The 20,671-nt window shown below is 37.3% G+C and overlaps 1 protein-coding gene across 3 annotated transcripts; it reads left to right on the forward strand.

The window, feature by feature from the left end:
- The first annotated feature begins 153 nt into the window (after positions 1 to 153).
- Positions 154 to 19,995, forward strand: FAM227A (family with sequence similarity 227 member A). Of its 3 annotated transcripts, XM_078376155.1 has the most exons (17): positions 154 to 1,132; positions 1,520 to 1,703; positions 3,106 to 3,234; positions 4,697 to 4,782; positions 6,355 to 6,433; positions 8,409 to 8,488; positions 9,594 to 9,740; positions 10,703 to 10,804; positions 11,859 to 11,963; positions 12,737 to 12,860; positions 13,739 to 13,846; positions 14,664 to 14,734; positions 15,117 to 15,201; positions 15,728 to 15,870; positions 17,154 to 17,310; positions 17,725 to 17,875; positions 18,833 to 19,995. In XM_078376155.1, the coding sequence occupies exons 3-17, from the start codon at positions 3,114 to 3,116 to the stop codon at positions 18,960 to 18,962; spliced, it is 1,689 nt and encodes a 562-aa protein (XP_078232281.1). In that variant the 5' UTR covers positions 154 to 1,132; positions 1,520 to 1,703; positions 3,106 to 3,113; the 3' UTR covers positions 18,963 to 19,995. The 3 variants fall into 3 exon arrangements, with proteins under 3 accessions (XP_078232281.1, XP_078232282.1, XP_078232283.1); XM_078376156.1 differs by lacking the exons at positions 154 to 1,132; positions 10,703 to 10,804 and having other exon boundaries at positions 1,362 to 1,703; XM_078376157.1 differs by lacking the exons at positions 154 to 1,132; positions 1,520 to 1,703; positions 3,106 to 3,234; positions 4,697 to 4,782 and adding an exon at positions 6,045 to 6,083.
- Positions 19,996 to 20,671: the final 676 nt, after the last annotated feature.

The raw sequence follows: 20,671 nt of genomic DNA on the forward strand, positions 1-20,671 counted from the left end.
ATGTGCTCGCTTAGATTCGCCTGTAACGTCATGGAAGTTCTGCTGCGTTTAAGACAATAAATTTATGGTTTGCGCCTTGTGGTTGCCGCGGTGACAGGAGGACGCCCCAGAGAGCGGGGTCTGGCGGGAGAGCCGGCGCGTTACGGTCGGGGCGGGAGAGGCTTCGCTCGAGCTGGTCTCAGCGGGGCAGGGAGGCGATTTCTTTTCTCGAAGATAGAATGGATCGAGGCCTCTCATATCTGGACGGCTGCGGAGAAGAGGGAAGCGTCTGTCCTCGACTTGTCTCCCCATTGCTTTTCGTGCCCAGCTTTTGCAAACTCAAGGCTCTGGCTTCCTTTATGGAGTCGATCCATCTCTTATTTGGTCCTCCTTTCCTGCTGCCTTCAGCTTTTCCCAGCATTATTGTCTTTTCCAATGAATCTCTTCTTCTCATGAAGTGTGCTAAGTAGGATAGCCTCAGTTTAGCCATTTTTGCCTGTAGGGAGAATTCAGGTTTGGTTTAGTCCACGCAAGCATTTGTCTTTCTGGAGGTCCATGGTATGGCTGGACTGCTCAGTGGTTTGAGCCAGAGGTGGGAGTTCGATTCCCCACTGTGCCTCCTACTGGAAAAGCCAGCCTGTGTGGCCTTGGGCAAGTCCCAGAAGAAGGGAATGCTAAACCACCTTTGAGTAACCAGTAGGCATCCTTCAGTCTCGAAAGACTATGGTAGTGTGCTCTGTATGGAGGACTTGGAACAGCATCTAGTGTGGCTGAGGAGGCCAATTCGAGAGTTACAATCTCTTCCACAATGAAGACAAATCCAATCTGTCCCCTGTCCAGCTCCCTGGTTTTGCTTCCTTTGTGACTTCCTCTTTGCCTCGGCCTGCTGGACAAGGGTCTCTTCGAATTGGGTCTGCTGGACAAGGGTCTCTTCATCCAGGCTGAACGATCAGATGTCAGAGTTTCCCATCTGTTGAGGTCTGTTCCTAAGGCCTTCAGATCCCGCTTGCAGATATCCTTGTATCGCAGCTGTGGTCTCCCTCTGGGGCGATTTCCCTGCATTAATTCTCCATATAGGAGATCCTTTGGAATCCGACCATCAGCCATTCTCACAACGTGCCCAAGCCAGCGTAGACGTCGCTGTTTCAGTAATGTATGCATGCTGAAAATTGTTTCAGTAACGTATGCATGCTGAAAATACTTTTGAAAATACTTTTGAGTACTCTATCTGGAAAAGCCTGAAAAGAGTTGCTATTAAGTCAGAATTGACTTGACAGCACACTATTATTATGGTATCCGCAAAGATTCCTGACTGTACAATGACCTCTTTGAGACAGGGGAGTTAAAACAGTACATAATGTAAATAATTGCACTGTATGTGGTTTTTTTCTTTATAAATGAAGGCGTGATATTTTTAGTTTTACGTGTAAATTGAAATTAAATGTGAAACTCCAAATAATCATTATGTCTTTATTTAGTCACTTGCTAATGGTCTCTAGCATTAAATTTACCTTTCTCCAACTCTTATTTAACCATCCAGATGCAAAAGACAAGTCTCTTTCCCCATCTCTGTCAAGAAGCAGTTCACATCTGAATATATGCCTGCGATTAGACTGTGCTACTGTGTGCATCCTGTTTGCTTGAAGTAAAATCAAGTTATTGAGAAGAAAGTGTATTTAAAGACAGAAGCTGTGTGGCAAAGTTCCATCCTGATTTACTCAAAAGTAAGGTTCTCATAGTTCAATGGCACTTGCAGCCTGATTAAAATTTAGGCATTTGTAGAACTTATGTATTAGAGGAAAGTATGCTTTTACTCAGAAATGTTCCAAGTGCCATCATAAGCCATTACAGTAGAATGTTTCCGATGAAGGCTTTCATTATACAACAGAAAATTTTATATGAGATGCAGTTAACATATTACCTTTGTAAAAATTCTGGTTTTTACATCTATTCTCTGTTTCACTTTGGAACCACAGAAAATCTTTTAGGCAAAGGAAGGTGGAATAGCTGGAAAATTCTGTGATTTTGTTAGAGGTAGCAGTCTCTTTAGGTAGGGGCATTCAACCTTGTTTAGAGGAATGTTTGCATAGGACTGTATCTTTAGAATGGCAAAATATATCGCTTTAATTTTGTCATTTTTTAATTATACTAAAAATATACATTTCACAATCCTTTTACTTATGATACATTGTTCTATACAGTACTGTATATGCTTTACTCAAGCAACGGGGAAAGAAAACAATACTGGCATGACTGAGAAGGAGTTCCTTCTTATTTAACTTCATTAGCATACTCAGCTTTTACCCAGTAAATATAGATAGTGTATAAATGTATAGCCAATGTCTTGTTGAAAACCTGTAAGCCCAATGCATGAAAAAGCAAAATGTGCTGTCATAAATGTAGTCTCTGTGTTTTCTGGGGCCCATTACATTCTTAGTCCTGGGAACAGAAAAGACAAAGTTCATTACATTCTGGGTTAATAGACTAAGGAATGCATCATTTTAAGTTACATCCTGAGCTGTGCTTACTTGAAAGAATCATGTCTTTGTACTTTTGTTTGGTTTTGTGTATAAAAGACTACCTGTAAGTTAGTACTTGGGAATCCATACTTGCATGCTCACATGTAGGTCTCGAAAAAAAGATCTCGAAAACAGAATGAAGAAAATTCTAACAATACCTTTGACTTTTGATAGTCTTGTTATATCCGTGAAAAATAGCAAAAAGAATAGTTAACTTATTTTGTTGTTTAAACTTGGAATTTCTGTTGAGACATTCATTCAAACAACATTCAGAATTCCGAAGTTGTATCTGTTGCATTCTGTAATTAGGCTAAATGACCAAAATTTTCTTCACAGAATTTCCCCCTGCCAGTTTTTTTTCTTTTTCTTTTGGTTATTTAGCTGTATAATTAGAGGCAAGTGGTGTGTTTCCTTTAGCAACCTCTTCTGTTTTTACATGAGGGGTGGCAAAATACCACCTATATTTAATTCAACTCAAGCCAGTTATGACTGGTAAAGATAATCCAAGTGATTGTATTTGGGTATCAACAGTGAAAAGAGTTATATGAAAATTTGTTTTTTAAATAGAAATATGTTTTTTCTGCCTTTGGTTTGATTATTATTTCAGGAGGAAAGATGGACTTCATAACTACTGAATCCTTTATAAGCCCTTTAAAAGGATTTCTGACATTGCCCCCAGCAACTCAAGAAAAGAAAATTGGCCCTATATATTGCAAATTAGATGATAAACCACGTTGTATCCTTTATTTCTATATTAAACAATGAATAAAAATATTGCTTGTATGCGCATATACTGTAACATTTCTGTTTCAATTCTAATTCACTTGCTTAAAGGTGTCTCCTATTAGACAATAGTTATTTAGTGGCTTTGCTATCCTTAAAGAAGTGATGGCTCATTAAATTATTGGATACCCTAAGTAACTCAGGGTGTGAGCAGATAGAAATTTGTCCTGAAGTTTCATTCAGTTTAGTGACCAGTTGGTTCACTTATTTTCTTGGTGGCTGGATGACATACAGACAATGGCAAACCAGCCCATCACTGATCCATGCCTGCTTGGTCCTTTGTGGGCCCCTGCCATGGCTTTTTTAAATTTAAATTTAAATTTTCCCCCCTAAGGGTAAGAGTGCTCCTTTTTTGGTTTGGGTCAGCATTTGTGATCACTGGGAACGAACCAAAGCAGAGGACTTAAGCTGTAACTTTGCTTAAGCTGCTAGACCATATTGGAAAATTTAAAGCTTCTTTCCATGGAGGAGGAGAGAGAAGAAGCAAAGGGTGTACGGTATTTGTAAAAATATCTTGTAAGGAAGCACTAGGTGCTGTGGATAAAACACTTACTGGCTCAACACAAATTTATACGTGGAATCTTTTTAAACTCTGATCTGTCTCTCATAGATTCTAGACTCATGAAGAGAAGATCCACCAGTAGTACCCAAAATAGAATAATTACTTCCTTGTTCCCATACACTTGTTGACAGCACTGAATTCACAGATAATGTACCAGTATGTTAAAAGACACAGGCTGTTCTGGAGAGAGACTGTTCCCAGAATACATTGTCTTTCAGTATAAGCCATATAAACTCAGTGGCATCAATATTTGAGCATACAGGAATGACAAAATATTTTGTTCTATGTACTAGCCTGATTCCCAGCCAGTCTTATTATTGATTCTTCCAATAAATACTAACAATAAACCTATATAATATTAAGAAGAAACAATATTTAAACAGGGCAACAAGAAATCAAGACTGGCTAGATACTGTAGCTCAAGCTCAATGTGTTCAGTACCTGTCTTCAGTACCTACAGAGGTCATGGGATCAGTTCCCCATTGCGTCTCCCAGGAGAGGATCCAGTCTGTGTAGCCTTGGGCAAGTTGCACAGTCCCAGGGTGCCCCCAGAAGAAGGGAATGGTAAACCACATCTGAGTGCTATATACCTAGAAAGGGCTGCAAATGTTGGAATTAACCTGGTGTCATACAGTGGCTGAAATCCAGTTGTAAGCCACAACTAGAATAGGCCCATTGAATCAGTGAAGATTTGATAAGTCAACTCTACCATAAGTTCAACAGATACAGTGGACCTAAGTTGTGTCTTACTACTAGATTTCAGCCAGTTATTATTGATAAGAAATTAAAACCAACAAGAAATTCTTAAAATTCTATAAAGCCTTTAAAAGATTCCTTAACCTCGTTTTGTTAGTGTATGTTATTGGAAGCATGCAAAAAGTGAATCAAAAGATCACTCATTTAGAACTGGGACTGAAAAGATATGACAGTAGTGATGTGGTAAGTGTCTTGAAGCACTTCATGCAAATGATTTTTTCCTTTTTTAAAAAATGCTGGCTTTGTCCAAGTATCTTTCTTAAAATTTTCAATATCTGAAAATCAGCTTTTTTGTTGTTATTGAGGGGAAGTCCTAACTTGTAATTTATATAGTTCTGTTGGACCAGTGAAATGTATATATCATGTGGAGCTGTTGCACCAGATAGATCTAAATGCTGAAGGTTTTGGACTTGCATGTTCTCGCGCTGATGTCCAATAACACTTGAAATACAAAATCATACGTCAGGTGGTTGGAATGGGATGCATGCCATGACTGTTTAGGTCTATCAGCTGCTCTTCAAACAAGAAGTGAGAATGGAGTTGATTGCACTTATCAAACAGTTGATCACAGTTCACAGAAGCCCTTTTTAAAAAGCTCCAATAAATTAAAATGTACAGAAAATCCAATAAGGTGTGTGATCCCACTAAAGGAAAGCACTGGATTTCCCACTGATTTCAGTGGGATGTTTTTGTGTTTTAACATTTCCACTGAAGTCAATGAGCCTTAAAAGTGCTTAACTTGGATTGGAGCAAACAGAGTAATTATTAGAGAAGAAAGTATTTATCTCCTGGATTGGACTACTTACTGTAATGGTATATTCTGTACAGTGGGTTTCAGTGAACTGAAGAAATTAAAAGAGATGAGGGAAACAGAGGAACGAGAGAGCAGTGGTAGAAACAAAGGAAGTGCTAGAAAAAATAAGAAGGAAACTAATTATGCAATGCCATTCTGTACATGTTTACTCAGAAGTAAGCTACAATTGCTGAATAGTGACTCAACACTGCTGTGAATCCCAAAAACCCAAATTCTCTTAAGATACCCTGTTTCCCCAAAAATAAGACCTAACCTGAAAATAAGACCTAGTATGATTTTTCAGGATGCTCGTAATATAAACCCTACCCCAAAAATAAGCCCCAGTCAAGTGAAACCCCACCCTCCACCACTGTGCAGCAGCCAAAAGAAGATGACATGACTGTATTTGAATAAATGTAGATTGTTGTACATGAAAAAATCATCCCCTAAAAATAATCCCTAATGTGTTTTTGGAGCAAAAATTAATATAAAACTCTGTCTTATTTTTAGGAAAATACGGTACACTGCTTAAACAATGCAACTGGGCATGCAGCTGATAATGTCTACAGTGATTTCTTGACTTGAGGCAATTTGCCTCCAAAAGTTATGTTGTTTGCGTAGCTGTGTAAGAGGATTTTGGACCTTGTGTCAATGGGACTAGCAATAGGATACCAGCCATGTACAGTATTTGGTATGGCTTATTTTCTACTAAATATGTAAATTATGGTCTAATTATTGGGACTTATGTACCTGCCTCAAAGGCAAGAAATATTTTGTGAGGTCCTTGAAAAATGCTGTTGTTTGAAATCAGCCTCCACATAAAATGAATTACAAAATAGTTATTCAGTTGTCAGTCCTCTTTATATACTTTCACTTTTCCAATTTGCTGTGATTCACGTACGGAACAGTATTTTCTAGGCAGTTAGTGCTTGATCTAATTTCTGTTATTTTTACCACTAAAGGTGATTGAGGATGTGGGAGTGAAAAGACCTCCAGTGCGAAAGAGTTCCAGAAAAGGGAGACAGGCAACCGGGGCAAAAGGTAGGTGTAATAATTCCTTATTGAACCATTGTTCTAACTATTTTAAAAAGAGATTTTTCATTGATTATAATGTTTTGAGACTTTTAAAAATTTTGTTAGTTTAGTTCAGATGTCATGCCAAGCCATGGTTTGTAATCATGTTTTAAGAACCCACACCGTGATTTGCCCTTCCAAAAATTAGACAGCAAGCCATGCTTTAGAGCTGCTTAGCTGCTTTCTTTTCCTATCTTTCTGCAGTCTTATTTGAAAATTCATACATTCACTTCTGTGTTCCTAGTTCAGTAGCTTTCAGGGGGAGCAATTTCTTCCTGCATGGTACACTACTTTTTTTGAGACAGAGCAAAAGCCATAGTTGAAGTTTGTCATTCAGATAGCAGATCACAATTAGTACAAACTGGGGTTACCAAAGTGTTTCAAATAGTGATTTGGTAACCATATGGTTTGTAAATTGCAGATTTATTTATGATGCTAAACCATAATTTGGTGCTTAACCATAGTTTGGTATTGTGATTGAATGAAGACATATTTCTGTACCATTCATCCAACATAGTCTTAAAAGATATAGGTCCCAATGAACTCAGTACAATTCATTGAACATGGCTGCATAAAGGCATTAGCTTAGTATGGATTTTGGATTGTGAACATTGTTTAACAATCAACACAGCTGCTTCTATGTTCTGTATTACTTCAGTAGGACTCGTTTCTAAGCTCATGTGTGTAAGACTGAATTGTAATTAAGTAAAGGTAAAGGATCCCCTTGACAATTTGTCCAGTCGTGTCCGATTCTAGGGGGCGGTGCTCATCTCCGTTTCCAGCCCATAGAGCTAGCATTTGTCAGAAGACAATCTTCCGTGGTCACGTGGCCGGTGTGACTAGACACAGAACGCCGTTACCTTCCCACCATGGCAGTACCTATTTATCTACTTGCCTTTTGCATGCTTTCAAACCGCTAGGTTGGCAGGAGCTGGGACAAGTGACAGGGGCTCACTCCGTCACGTGGATTTGATTTTATGACTGCAAGTCTTCTGACCTTGCAGCACAGAGGCTTCTGCAGTTTAACCCACAGTGCCACCACGCCCCTGCTAATTAATTATAGTACTTCATTTATACTAGAGGCACTGGCATGAATTTATTTTACAAAATAAGAATGATGTCAGTGTGCATATATAAACTGCTGTGTATGCTACATATACATTGTGTTGCCTAGGGCCAATACCTACGTCTTTTTGTCTCTTCTAAGGCTTAATGTTGTATGTGTAGTGATTAGCTTGTTAAATGTGAACAAAAGAGACATGTCTTCAAAGTGATGCTTAGCCATGAAGCTGCCTGTGTAGCCTTGGATAATTCAGTTTTTCAATGTAATATACTTCATACTCTACCTTTTCTTGTTCTCTGCCCTATGCTACTTGGAGAAAGGATTGGATACACATGTTAAAGAACTATATTACAACATTTTTTTTCTTATCCCTCCTCCAGGGATAGATGGCATATATAAGTGAGTGTTCTTGACCTAAGGATGTCATAGATATATAATCCCCACTTTATTCTCAAACATCTCTGTGAGACTGAGGTGAGGCTGAAAAGTGCTTGAGCAAGATCATTCAGTGAGCTTCATGGCTGAGCAGGAAACTGAGTTTTTGTGTAAGTCCAGCACTCCATACACTGGGTCACCTTGTCTCTGGGTGAATTTGTGGGGCTCAGACCTGGAGGGAATGCAACATCAAGACAAATGAAGCAGAAAAAAATATGACTCATCTCTGCTTGGGTAATCTTGGATTCTGTTTGATCTACATTATAATTTGACCATCCTAAAGTCAGATTAGAACTAAACATGCACACATGTAAGATATAATGAAATATCTGCAGCTACAAACCTAGGGCTATAACGTCTTTTATTCGCAGGTAACAGTTGCTCTCTGTAATGAGATACACTATTCAGATGTTCAGTTTGGTCATCCTTATTCTTACATTGCAGAGAAGATGACGCAGAAATCTGGAAGTCATGCTGCAGAATTTGAAACTTTATCAACTCATGGCAAGATAGCTCATAAAAAGGTATGAAGGTGTGTAAGCAGTCAGGAATCAACTACTCCTGTACATATTTTGGGTAGCATTTAAGAAAAAGCAGAACATTGTAGTTCTAAAATGTTTGGAAGGGTGAGTGCTATTGTAAGATGTGACTTTAAAGAAGCCATGTGGAATTAGACGATGGGCCTTTTTAGGCCATTATACAGGCCTCTGTCATCAATATTTCATTTATACAATGCTAGGACTTAGGATTCCTGCAGTGTTTTTCAAAGTTCAAACAACTTGAGTTATTGTAGTCCCTGAAACCCTGTGATTTAGAGTGTTAATGGATTCTTTTTGGGTCCTGAAGCCAAGGACCAAACTAGACATGACACTAAAAGCATTATTTGAGGCTGTGTATAACTAGACATTCTTTATAGTTAATAGCTGACACGATAGCAGCTAGAAAGGGATCATCCTCTAGGTGTCATATGACATCTATATGGACATTGCGGGGGGGGGGAGTCAAACGGAGTGCCTCTCTCCGTTTAAAATCAAAATTTCCTGTGGCTGCTCTAGGATTAAAAACAAAAATGCTTGTGAGAGTCAATAAAATATCTAACATACATTAAGTGCTCCTATAGTTGCTCAAGTCAACAAACAGATTTAACCTAGAAGCCTCTCAAATACTGTATTAGGGAGTCATTATTGATGTCAAGTCCATCTCCTTAGGTGTACAACTTCCCCCTGTGACTACAACTAGATGATCATGCACAGATTTGAGTCCTGCTTTAGTATTCCTCAGCTCATCACTTCAACTGTTGGGGAGCTAGAATTGCCTGACACAATCAGAAATATTTAAGTATCAGATGCTGTAACACACATAAAAGCTCTTTAAAATCTGGTGAAGAGGAGACATGTATGATAATGACCGTAACTCCCTTCTGGGACAGTCCTAGATTTAGATTAATAGGAGAGCTAAGCAAGCCTATCCATTTCACCAGTTACAGGAGACTGGAATGGGACACTCATTTTTTCTAAATAAATTTCTCCAGAAACTCTGGAACATTAAAAGGTTGCACTTGGGATGCTCATTAAGTTTGGTTGTGTACCTTTAAGATTTCTCATGAATTACTCTTCGTTTCATCTCTAGAGTGTAACAGAAAAGGATAAACTTGTGGAATTGTATCAGTACCCAGGATACTGTAAGGAAGAACTGACGCCATTGCCAAATGGAGTGGACCTAGATGAAATTTTGGAAAAGGTGATCCGTGCCCAGAGTAAAACATCAGTTGGAAAGGTATACTGAATACTTCAAATATTCAGCATCTAGAAGATACTAGCAGGGCATCGATTGGGTGGAATTTACTTTTTTTACTGTACATATACTTGGTAGAAGAATATATGGCAGAGCTGGCATCAGTACCTGGCATTCTTGGGCAAATGATGCCCTTAACAGCCCTTGTTTTTAGTTCAGCATTCTTCACAGCACCATATGGCTAGATATATTTGCTCTTTTGAGTAAAAAGGTGACTGGACCCAGCAGCCTGGTGCTGCTTAGAAGGCTGTCATTGCCCCCTCTTTCTTTAATTTCCCTTGTTTTCTGTTACTGCAGCTGAAAACATCCATGGTTTTTTAAACCACAGCTTCTCGTTACATCCAAACTGGGAAAGTGTGATTTAATCTCAGACTGAAAACCAGAGCATGAAAGAAAGTGAATGTTGTTGGAGAGAGACCTTTTGTGGCTTTAAGTCTGAAACTAAGTCAGTTTCCTAGGACTTTAGTGGTTTCATATATGTCCATAATTTTAAACTGTGCAACACTCTGATAAAAATAAAGAAAGCAAGAAAATTGCAGAAGTTTTAAACTGCAATATTAGAGAGAAGGAGAGAGTACAAGTACACCATCCATTCTGTTTCTTATACAGGAGTGGGAAAATTGGGATGGGGTTCAGGCCACACTGGTCCTGCCTAACACAAGAGGCAAAGGCTGGTGGAGTTTAACAAAACATGATTTATTAAACAGATATCATAATATTTAAAAAGGGTCTGTGTTCTGGGATGTTGTTTCCAGGTTCTGCCTGCTTGCTTCAGTCATTTAAGGCAACTTAATTTTATTGACTCTGCCACTTAATCAATTCTGATTAAAACATGGTAGGCTCTCAGACAGAAGGAGACACAATGAGAAGTGCAGAAAGCCATTTTTTCCACTGATTTTTAAAAAAGATATAGACAAGGATGTTGCTGTTTGATTTCTTTGCAGACCAGCTGGTCAGTGAAGATGCTGCACAAATTTCTCAGTGCTCCGTGCACCCAAGCGATTTTGCTGGACAGTTTTTGGTGGCAGTTTCTACACTTGTATCATGTAAGAACAGGGGATTATTGGTATTGATGAACTCTTTTCCTCTAACTTTTATTTCTAGTTTCCTAGTATTCAGATTTGCTCCCTTTCTCTTGGATGGGTCAGTCCTGCTGTAGCCAGGTTTCCTGTTTAAAATATAAATGCTGTATTCAGATATAACATAACAGTAAAACCTTTTCAGCATTGACAGATGAAACCATTATTATAAGAACAAAGAGTTAGTAGATTATAAAAACATGTTAGACCCTGCAGGACTGCTTATGTCGCTTTTTAAACACAGAAGTGCATAGTTTGCATCTGGTCCTCCCAGCTCTTTATTTTTCCCTGCACCACAGGTGATTAGTTAGGCAACGGGGGAGAAATTTGTAAGCACCATTTGCTCAGACTAAATGACATATAGATACTTTGCCAGTTTGGGCATGTTCATCGTTCAGAGACAAGGTCTAGGAGGAACACATGAAGAGAGATTAGAAATTTGAGGAGAGATAAATAACTGGAGAAAGAGGCTTTGGCTAGTCCAGCAAAATAACCAAAGGAAGACACCAAAAACTTTCAAGGCAGTTTTTATAAAGACTGTATTGAAAATGATAACAATGGAACCATCAAAAATCTGAATACTAAAATGGAACTGCTTTTATAAAACACAGGGAATTGTTGATGTGAATTAAATGCTTGAGTACGTGAGGCTGACATTACTTAGCACCAAAAATGTTTATCAAGGATATCAGGTCACCCTATTCGGGTCCTATATAATTTAGGACCCTATGGGGCCAACACCAGCAGTTGCACCAATTAATAAACTAGCCATCATGTCATATCATTCTGTACTGAAGAGCTTTGATCTCTCCAATGAGCTGCAATGAATGATCTTCGCAACTGAAAGCTGATTCAGTTGCTTGAATGCTGTTTAAAGGCTGCCCATATGTAAATACATGTTTTTTTTTACCATAGATGTCCTATAAATTCCCACTTACCTTCCTGGAGCCTCTTTGCCATGACATGTTAAATAAACAAATGCCTTTTCAATAACCCTTCAAATGTATTTATTTCCTACCAGCCAAATCGAGAGATTCAGGGTCATTTATTTGAGCGCATTGCAGAAAATTATTCCCGGATTCTACTGGGCTGCCACAAAGTTTCTAACCAGGACCTCATCTTGACAGTGAGTATACATGTATTCTAAAAAGGAGGAGGTAAGTATCAGGTATCAAGCTTCAGGTGGAGATATTTTAGCAGACAGCACGATAAAAGAAACATATGACCTTAAACTTAATATGATAGTTGAGAATTCATAAATGCTGAAAAAATTATGTTTCTATGTACCGTATTTTTTTTGTTAAAGGCTGGAATTGTGCTATTGCCTTGGTTAATTTCTGATGCTATTCTTAAATCACACCCCTCTTGTCCATGATGTGTGCATAATGTGTGCTGGAAAAAGAGCTATCTTGGTTTGTGTATTTATTTTTGGGATAATTTACTGTTTTAGTTCAATTTTATAATTTATGTGTTTTTTTTGTTGCATGCCACCCAGAGTAGCAATTTGCTAGATGGGCAGTATATCAATCAATCAATCAATCAATCAATCAATCAATCAATCAATCAATCAATCAATCAATCAATCAATCAATCAATACAAGTGCAGCTGCCATTGGCCCCAGCTGACAGCCATTTATAATGCCCCCTGAGGAACTTTTCTGGAGCAGAATATTCTTTGTCCTGAGGCAGGTTGGCAATGCAGAACAAGAGACCTTCCTGGGACCTCATTCAATACACATATTCTCACTAAAAAACATCTGAAAACCCTTTAAGAAAGCCTGGCATTCCTGGAACACAGATTGAGAAACTACTGGATTGAATCTTTGAATAATTAAAATTCAGCTGCTGAAATAATTCTAGTTAAATTCTGTTTTTTTGCACTTTTTCTTGAGTCTCTAGTTTTTCCCATCACTGCTGAGTCAAGTTGTCTACACCTGTTTCTGCTACTGTTTCCCGAGGTCTTGGTTCAATACAAGTGAATTTAAGGCCCACCTCTGTGATGTATTCTCTGAGTGGCTGGGAGGTGAGATATGTTGTTCTCCTTTCTTAAGGAATGAACTGTATAGACACGGGCAGTGATTCATACTTTGTACACTGAACACTGTGCTACAATTTTTTTTACAATCCTAAACAATATCACTATTACCTGCTTTCATAAAAAATGTGTCTTTCTGAGGTTTTCCGTCTACCCTCGGGAGATGCATAATATAATCTTGCACCATCTTTCACATGACAGCGCTAAAAGGAAAGGATATTTGCTCTAAGCAGTTGTAGGGAATGAAGGAAATGAGGCTGCAGTTTGTACAGAACACTAGGATCAACTGTGGCCCTCCAGATGCTGTAGAATGGCAGCTCCTGTTGTTCCTCACCACTGCTATGTTTGCCATAGCTGCTGGGAACTATAATCCTATAATATTTGGAGGGTCACACATTGTGTGCGTTTGCTCTAAGTTCTTCTGAGAAGAAAGCAGCTATATCTATAGTAATATAACACTTAATCAAGTAAAACATTGTACTTAGTAAAAACCGGTCAAAATACTGCCTAGAAAGAGTTGTACCTTTATTCATTTTTAATTAGTTTAACAAAAAAAGGGGGGGGGACATGTGGTTCTTGTACACAATCTAAAGACAAAAGTAGATATGCCTTTACTAGACAATCTTACACTCAGGCTAGTTTTAGAATCTGCATGGTTTTTCATTAAGCTGGGCATTACATTAGTTTATTTCTCTAAATGGTTTCATAATTCTAGTCCATCCATTGGTATTTTGCTCTTCTCAGCCTGTATTTTAGTTTTTCATATATAAACCCAAATTTTATACAACACTGTTCAGTAAATCAAGACTAAGCTGATTATTATTTTTCTCAGTATCAAGTATCTTCCACCCCATCTTCTAATATAGGCACACTGCATGCACCAGGGAGTTATGACAAGTGGGATTACTCACAACTGGAACCAGAGCGCTCCAGGAGAGAAGATTTGCTGTCAGGAAAGGGACAATTAGGCAATGGTAAGCATCTTGCCGAAAGTGATCATTTATTTCAGCAGGTTTAGAGAAAGCAGTTATCTACTACAGTATTTTAAATGAAGTGCTCTGTCTTTGAGACATTCTGTTTGGAGAATATTGAGCTGTAAGGAAAGAAAAGTCGTCAATAAAACTCAAATTATATGCTAAATATATGTATATGCCAGTGATGCTAATAAATCAAATGAAATAAAGTTGGAATTGGATAGCCCATAGCCCATATGTTTTGCATGTAGAAAGAGATCCAGGTTCAGTCCTTGTTTTTACTATCCTGGTTCCTCAAGCAGGAGAGAAGAAGACTTGAGCCTAGTGCCAGGGTACATTGCCAGGTGCTATGGACCAATGAGGGAAATCAACAGTATCCCATATTAATTTTCTTGATTGTGTTTTCACAAAGTACAATTCTTTAAAACAGCCAAAGAGAAAAGAATATTTACAGTCTAGGCAGTTTGCCTGGTTTTAACACAAAAAATGAATCCCCTTATTGGGAGAAAGGCAACCTATAAGACAAATAAATAAACAAATAAAATAAATAAAAATGCTAGAGCTTTACATAAATGTTTTAATAATGATCATGTTTATACAGAACAAAGCTTGTTGTGATGTGTTAACTTGTGACAGAACATTGCTTTTCAACACAAGAATCCTATTGTTTCATCAGAGTTGAGAAAAAAATCCCAATAATCAGCATCTATATAGGAAATTAAAGGAGTGTGCTGTGTCCTACCCACAAAGAGAATTCACCAGAATCAATCTGACAAAGAGATAAAGACGTTTACAGATCTCTCTTTAACTTACACAGACTCTGATGTTACCTTTGGTAGCTACAAGTTACCTACTACTGTGAGGAAGCCCCCCTCACGACCTCAAAAGGTAAAAGATTATTGAATTTACATTCATTATTATAGGGTGAGGCTGCTAATATTCTTTTCTGTCGAAGATTCAGTGAGTGAAAAGATATTGTCTGAATTCTAGATGTTGGATTTTATATCATTAAGCCATGTAAATAATAATTACTGCCCATGGTGATGAGAGACAAATAAAAATACTAATAAATCTCCAGTGCGTTCTACAATACACCATACATAAGATTTCTCTTCTCCGCTTTTAACTATATATTTCCAGAATATGTGGGAATTTCTGCATCGCATAGTAACACATACCTCCAAGGTCATTTTGTACTCACATGTCCAAGGTCAGATATTCAAATAGGATGTGGTATAATTTTTTCTTCATTTCTCTTCTTGTGATTTAGAAAGGCCCATCTTCAAGAAAAGCTGTGAGCAAGTTAAAGAACACTATTTCTGAGAAGAAACTTCAACAGCAGCTTTCCAAAAAAGGTAGCATGTTTGAAGGGTTTTTTGAAAAAGGACTCAGGGTTTTCCATTAAATCTGTAGTCCTCCAGCACACTTTGTTTCAAGCTGCTGTAGCAGCATTCATGTGGCAGGCTCTCTTCACGAATGTGTTTTGACACATTTTTACATCAATCTCTACACAATGATAAAAAAATGGTTTGAGTTTATTGTTCGATATTGTTATACAGAGTAGGGAGCATCCTTATACAGCTGATTAGGGGCCAGAGAGCCATAATTGTGTGTTCAACTGAAGGATAATCCAAAATTTCTTCAGGATCCCATAGAGCAGTTGTTCTCAACCTTGGCTCCCCAGATGTTCTTGGATTAACCCCCCCACACACACACATCACTGCTGTGCTGGCCAGGATTTCGGGAAGTTCTAGTCCTTAGTTCATATATATGTTTCTCATTTACTGAGATGGTTAATAAATATACTATTTTTGTTAAATTAAAAGACATCTTATAGGACAGCTGGTTAACAGATATTAAGCTGCTGTTCTTTTCCTTCAGAAAAGCACCCCCATTTTCATTCTCGGCCTGTGGTGCTTAAGGAAGATGGAGGAAAGGTTCAAAAAGATGAGGGAAATGATTCATGGAATAAACACCAAAGTTCACCAAAAAAGAAGCTAAAGATTGCTTTGCTTCCTCGAGAGGTGATATAATTTTTATAGAGGGGGAAATTTAATATAGCATAACTGCTAGTGGATCTGGATAAGATATGAATATATTGCTTATAACATAAAGGTTTCAAACTTTAAAAAAAACACCAATTTTGAAATTTACTGCTTTGGCTTTCTCATGTATCCTGATTGGTTAAATAAAGATATTCCTTAGCATAACATATTCTAAATTCTACTTGTTGTCAAATGCAGTAGAGTAGTTGGTTGATATTAACACATGTTGAACAGTACATGCTTTTTGTTGTTACATGCTATTGCAAATGTGGATGTCAAATGTTACCGTTGAACATCAAATATTAGCAAAATGTTCACACATTTAGAGAATATTCTCATTCAAAATTCATACATTTTAGGGAGTGAATTATCTGCTTCAGAATCCTGAGGTTTTTAAAGACTCCTCAGTGCATGCTAATTTAGTACAGAGTTGGGCAATTTCTGGTGGCTTAGAATAGGCACAGATTGCTGAATCTTAGAACTCACTTCCATTTTGATAAAGCCCCCTTGGTGACATTTCCCCCTTGCCCCCAGAATATTTTTTTAAATGGAAAAACTGAGGGCTATAGTTGAGCCTTGCAAGGCTGCATGCATCTTGTCAGCTGCACTTCACCCACCCTGCTTTAGTATATCACCATACTCTGTACTCTGTCCCGGTCTCAGTCTGTCCTGGTTCTCTCTCTGTTTAGCTCTACCAACAATTAGTATCAGACACAGATTAGTCAATTATTTTGGTACATTTACTACAACATTGTGAACTTTACTGTAACTTATAGCATATACAATTCTGGTGCATAGACACCGTGGTTATACCATTGAACCAAATAAGATGTCAGCATCATGTTTTATTTAGTTAATTGTTTATTAATATATTATATCCTGCTCATTAAAAGACCTAATGGTGGGTTACAGACAATAAAACAATGAAAAAGTTAAAATAATTCAAAGCAATGTAAAATACCTTAAAGCCGCGTACATTGTAACAGGCGTCCACATGCTGATCAGATCATGATCCCTAGTTCTCAAAGTTTCAATGAAGATCCAGCTTTCAACTTGGCAATAAAATGAGGTCAATGCTGGTACCAGAAGGACCTCCACAGGAAAGAGATTGCACTGCTGGGATGGTAGCAACTTAGAAGTACGCTATTACCACATTTGTAGCATGGTCATTCACACAGAATGAAAGCTATTGCACTTGTAACTGCTATAACCTCTTACTCTGAGTCTGATGTAAATGACAGCTGTTTTCATTTCTCTCCTAGTCACACCCAGCCTGTTCTGGTCCTGACTTTGCCTGGCACCACTTGAATATTAGTGGACACAGCCCACTAATTCAGCACTTCCTCCAGAAACGGCAGGCTGTACCAAAAGCAGGATGTGATGTCTTTTTACACAGAAGAGAGATCTGCAAGCCAATACCATATCCTTATGATATACAGAGGCAAACTGAGGCTAGAAAGCCACTGACCTTCATTTACTATGTCAGTCAATCCAACTTGAAAATACAAGTATGCTGCTCCCAGCAGCAATTTTTACAGCTTTAAATTGCCCCACTTCCATACTGTGCTTCCCAAACACTGGCCCAGGTTCCCCCCCCCCGCCAAATGGATGCAGCTATGATATCATTCTCATTCTGCAGCATAAAGTTACACAACAGGATTTCAGACATGGTGTAATGTAAACCTAGAAACAATTTTCTATCACTTTGCCATGCATACTTCTAGATAATGAGGGAATATATCTTTTAAAAAATTTTTAAAGTGCTAGAACTTATTCTTCATAGTATTTTTGAATAGAAAAATTAAATGGTTTTTTCCTTTATACCTAAAACTACGGATTCTGCCCAGACATATGCAGAGGTGGTCAAGGATAGTTTTCATATCCTTCACAAGAGGCACAAAGCCTTCACAAAGACTTTTCAGAAACACCAGAGAGAAATGAGGAATTTTGACCAACAGTGGAAGGATAACCAGGAACTTTTCAGGTACTTTAAAAGCTTGTTGAACATAAGACATAAGAAATTTGTCATTGCACTCACAAGCTTTATTCTAGCAACATAAGAGACAGACATAGCTTTCCACAATAACTTTCTTATATAGAATATGCATCTTTGTTTCTTGTTTGATTACTTACATGTGAACTCTCATAACAGCTCATTATCCTAACCAGATAATCTAGTATTTCTTGTATTCCTACTATTTTCAAAAGCCAATTGAAAACTCGGCTGTTTAAGCAGACCTTCCCTCCAGCCACTATTTCATTTTATTCTCTTTTTTTCTTTCCATTTTGAACAATTGATTACTGACGTTGTATATTGATGTTATATTCAAATTGTTTTATTTTTAAGTGTTGTTAGCCGCCCAGAGTGGTCAATTGACCAGATGGGCAGGATATAAACAAACAAACAAACAAATATTCTTATGTTTGCATTATTTTATAATGCAATGTATCACAGTTAACCCTCATACACTAGGACAGGACATTTCAATTCCCCAGCTTCACATTCTGTTGCAGAATTCACATAAAACTAGACCTACAAGGTGTGTATTTTACATGTATTTTCACCTAAGGAATTTCTAACATTGTCTCTGAGTTTCAGTCACTTGTCATTTAAAAAAAAAACAATTGTACCAACAAATCTCTTTTTTGCCATTGGGGCACCATAAAATGTCTTCCACTCTTTCAATATATCTAAGGTATTCTCTTGGCATAAAGAAAGGGCTTGTAAACTGATGGAATGCAGTTTTGAGTCCAGACTAATTTTGAACTTAAAGAGATCTTTGGCTCAAGACCAAAGCAAAGACTTTCCCAATTTAATCACATCTTGGAGTCCTTATTAACTATATGCTACTGAAGTAAAGGGACTTTCTTTTCTTCAGCTATCCAAGTGAATTTCAAGGATAATTAATTTCTCTTTTTCTCTTTTCATCATACTCTCTAGACAAGAGATGCAAGAAGAGATGAAGAGAAGACAGGGCCAAAAGCAGAAAGAGCTGCTTACTACTGTACCAGATGTCCCGAATAGTTCCGACAAGATTTCAAGCCCAATAGTCTCATTTCTGCTGCCTTAATTAATTTCTGATTGGTGGTTTATGTCTCTTTTTGAACTGAATGAGAAGTACAAACTAGGTGTATTTGCTGTCACCTCTTATAAATATAATTCTAGTCTGTCTTATATAATATTTAAAGGAAATCAATTTTGATTTGTACATATGAATACATGATTGATTGGAAACAGTTGTATACAAGGGGCAACATAAGCTAATGCTCTGAGAATAACATTGTATGATGTGCAGTTTCCCTTATTTGGTATAAAAGAAAATTTGTTGATGACATTTTGAGACATTAGTGACAAACTAATGTTCCTTGATTTAAAAAATGTAAATCTGAAAATGTAAGTTTCCACATTTTCAGTGCCTCATATTGCCACTACTTCAGGAAATGATGTATTTTATCTTTTCATTTTTCAGTAAAGACAGCTTATTTGTATTGTGATGTAGTCTTGAAGATACACATGATGCATCATGTACAGTAATGGTACAAGGCTGAATATGTTTTTGTTTTTGGTGGGTTTTTTGCAAAATTGTTTTGCTGGTTTATCCAAACACTCTTGAGATATCAGTGCATAATATATATCTTAATAAGAGAAGTATAAAGTAAAAAGAAACATAATTTTCATCTACAAATTAAATTGGCAAACACTGTTGAGCTCTGAAATTCAAGTTCAGTCTATTAATCTGGTAACACATATGTAATCTCCAAGGTTACATTTAACAATTTGCTGCTTTTACACAAACCATTGACATGCTCTTTTCTTATATCCACAAAGTAAATCTCTGCAGGCTTTGAAATTCAAAGTTTATGGGTTGCTTTTTTACAAAAAAAAACCTTCCCATTTACAAATCATAATTGTTTGCAATCAAATCATGTTGACAGAGATGGGTTTCAGTGGTGCAGTTCTTTGTACCAACTGTGACTTTACTGGCAGTTTAAACCTACAAATGTTTTCTATTTTTTTGTTGTTTTTTGTCTTTTGCCATGTGGGAAAATTTTTTAAAGAACAGTAATATATCACTTTAGAAAATAAATAATTTCACATAAAGACACCAGTTTCATTTTTGTTACCTCTTTCCAAGTGTTTGGCAGGACAGACACGAGCCCAGATTTCACTCATGTGCATGCACATATCCTTCAGACTTGATTATAGGTGGGCTTTTTTTTACTGCTATCCATACCAAATGTAGTATGAAGAGTAGACATTCTTCGAAGAAGGATATAGGTAGAAGTCAAGTGAATATGTTTGCTGTTATGGTATAAGTTGACAAAAGTCCCCAAATATGAATATAGTCTAGCCTCTCAATGGTCACATAGTGTGTCAAACTGATGCATGAACCTCTATGCCTTTTAAAAAGGAAGTATGGTCTTACTTGCACACTGTTTATTGAGAGCTCTGTTTGGTTTTCCTGTTCCAAATACATATAGAATAAAATACTACCATCTTTTGGACCTTGTCACTTAAGACAGTGGTTCTTAACTTTTTTGAAAGAAACGCCCCCTTGAGCCATTGAGGAAGTTATCATCGCGCCCCTCCCTGCGGTGATGATATCTTTCTTTCTTTCTTTCTTTCTTTCTTTCTTTCTTTCTTTCTTTCTTTCTTTCTTTCTTTCTTTCTTTCTTATTTATTTATTTATTTATTTATTTATTTATTTATTTATTTATTTATTTATTTATTTATTTATTTATGACACTTAAATCCAATGACCCCTGAAAACAAAATTCA

The sequence above is a fragment of the Pogona vitticeps genome, chromosome 5 (genome assembly GCF_051106095.1).
Source record: "Pogona vitticeps strain Pit_001003342236 chromosome 5, PviZW2.1, whole genome shotgun sequence".
In the NCBI taxonomy this organism is placed as follows: domain Eukaryota; kingdom Metazoa; phylum Chordata; class Lepidosauria; order Squamata; family Agamidae; genus Pogona; species Pogona vitticeps.

What these genes read in the sequence shown, in the direction of transcription:
- FAM227A (XM_078376155.1), top strand. Translation starts at nt 3,114, where the DNA reads ATGGACTTCATAACTACTGAATCCTTTATAAGCCCTTTAAAAGGATTT. An exon ending in ATTAGATGATAAACCACGTT is followed by an intron (nt 3,235 to 4,696) that starts GTATCCTTTATT and finishes TCGTTTTGTTAG; the next exon opens with TGTATGTTATTGGAAGCATG. An exon ending in TTGCTTTGCTTCCTCGAGAG is followed by an intron (nt 15,871 to 17,153) that starts GTGATATAATTT and finishes TTTCTCTCCTAG; the next exon opens with TCACACCCAGCCTGTTCTGG.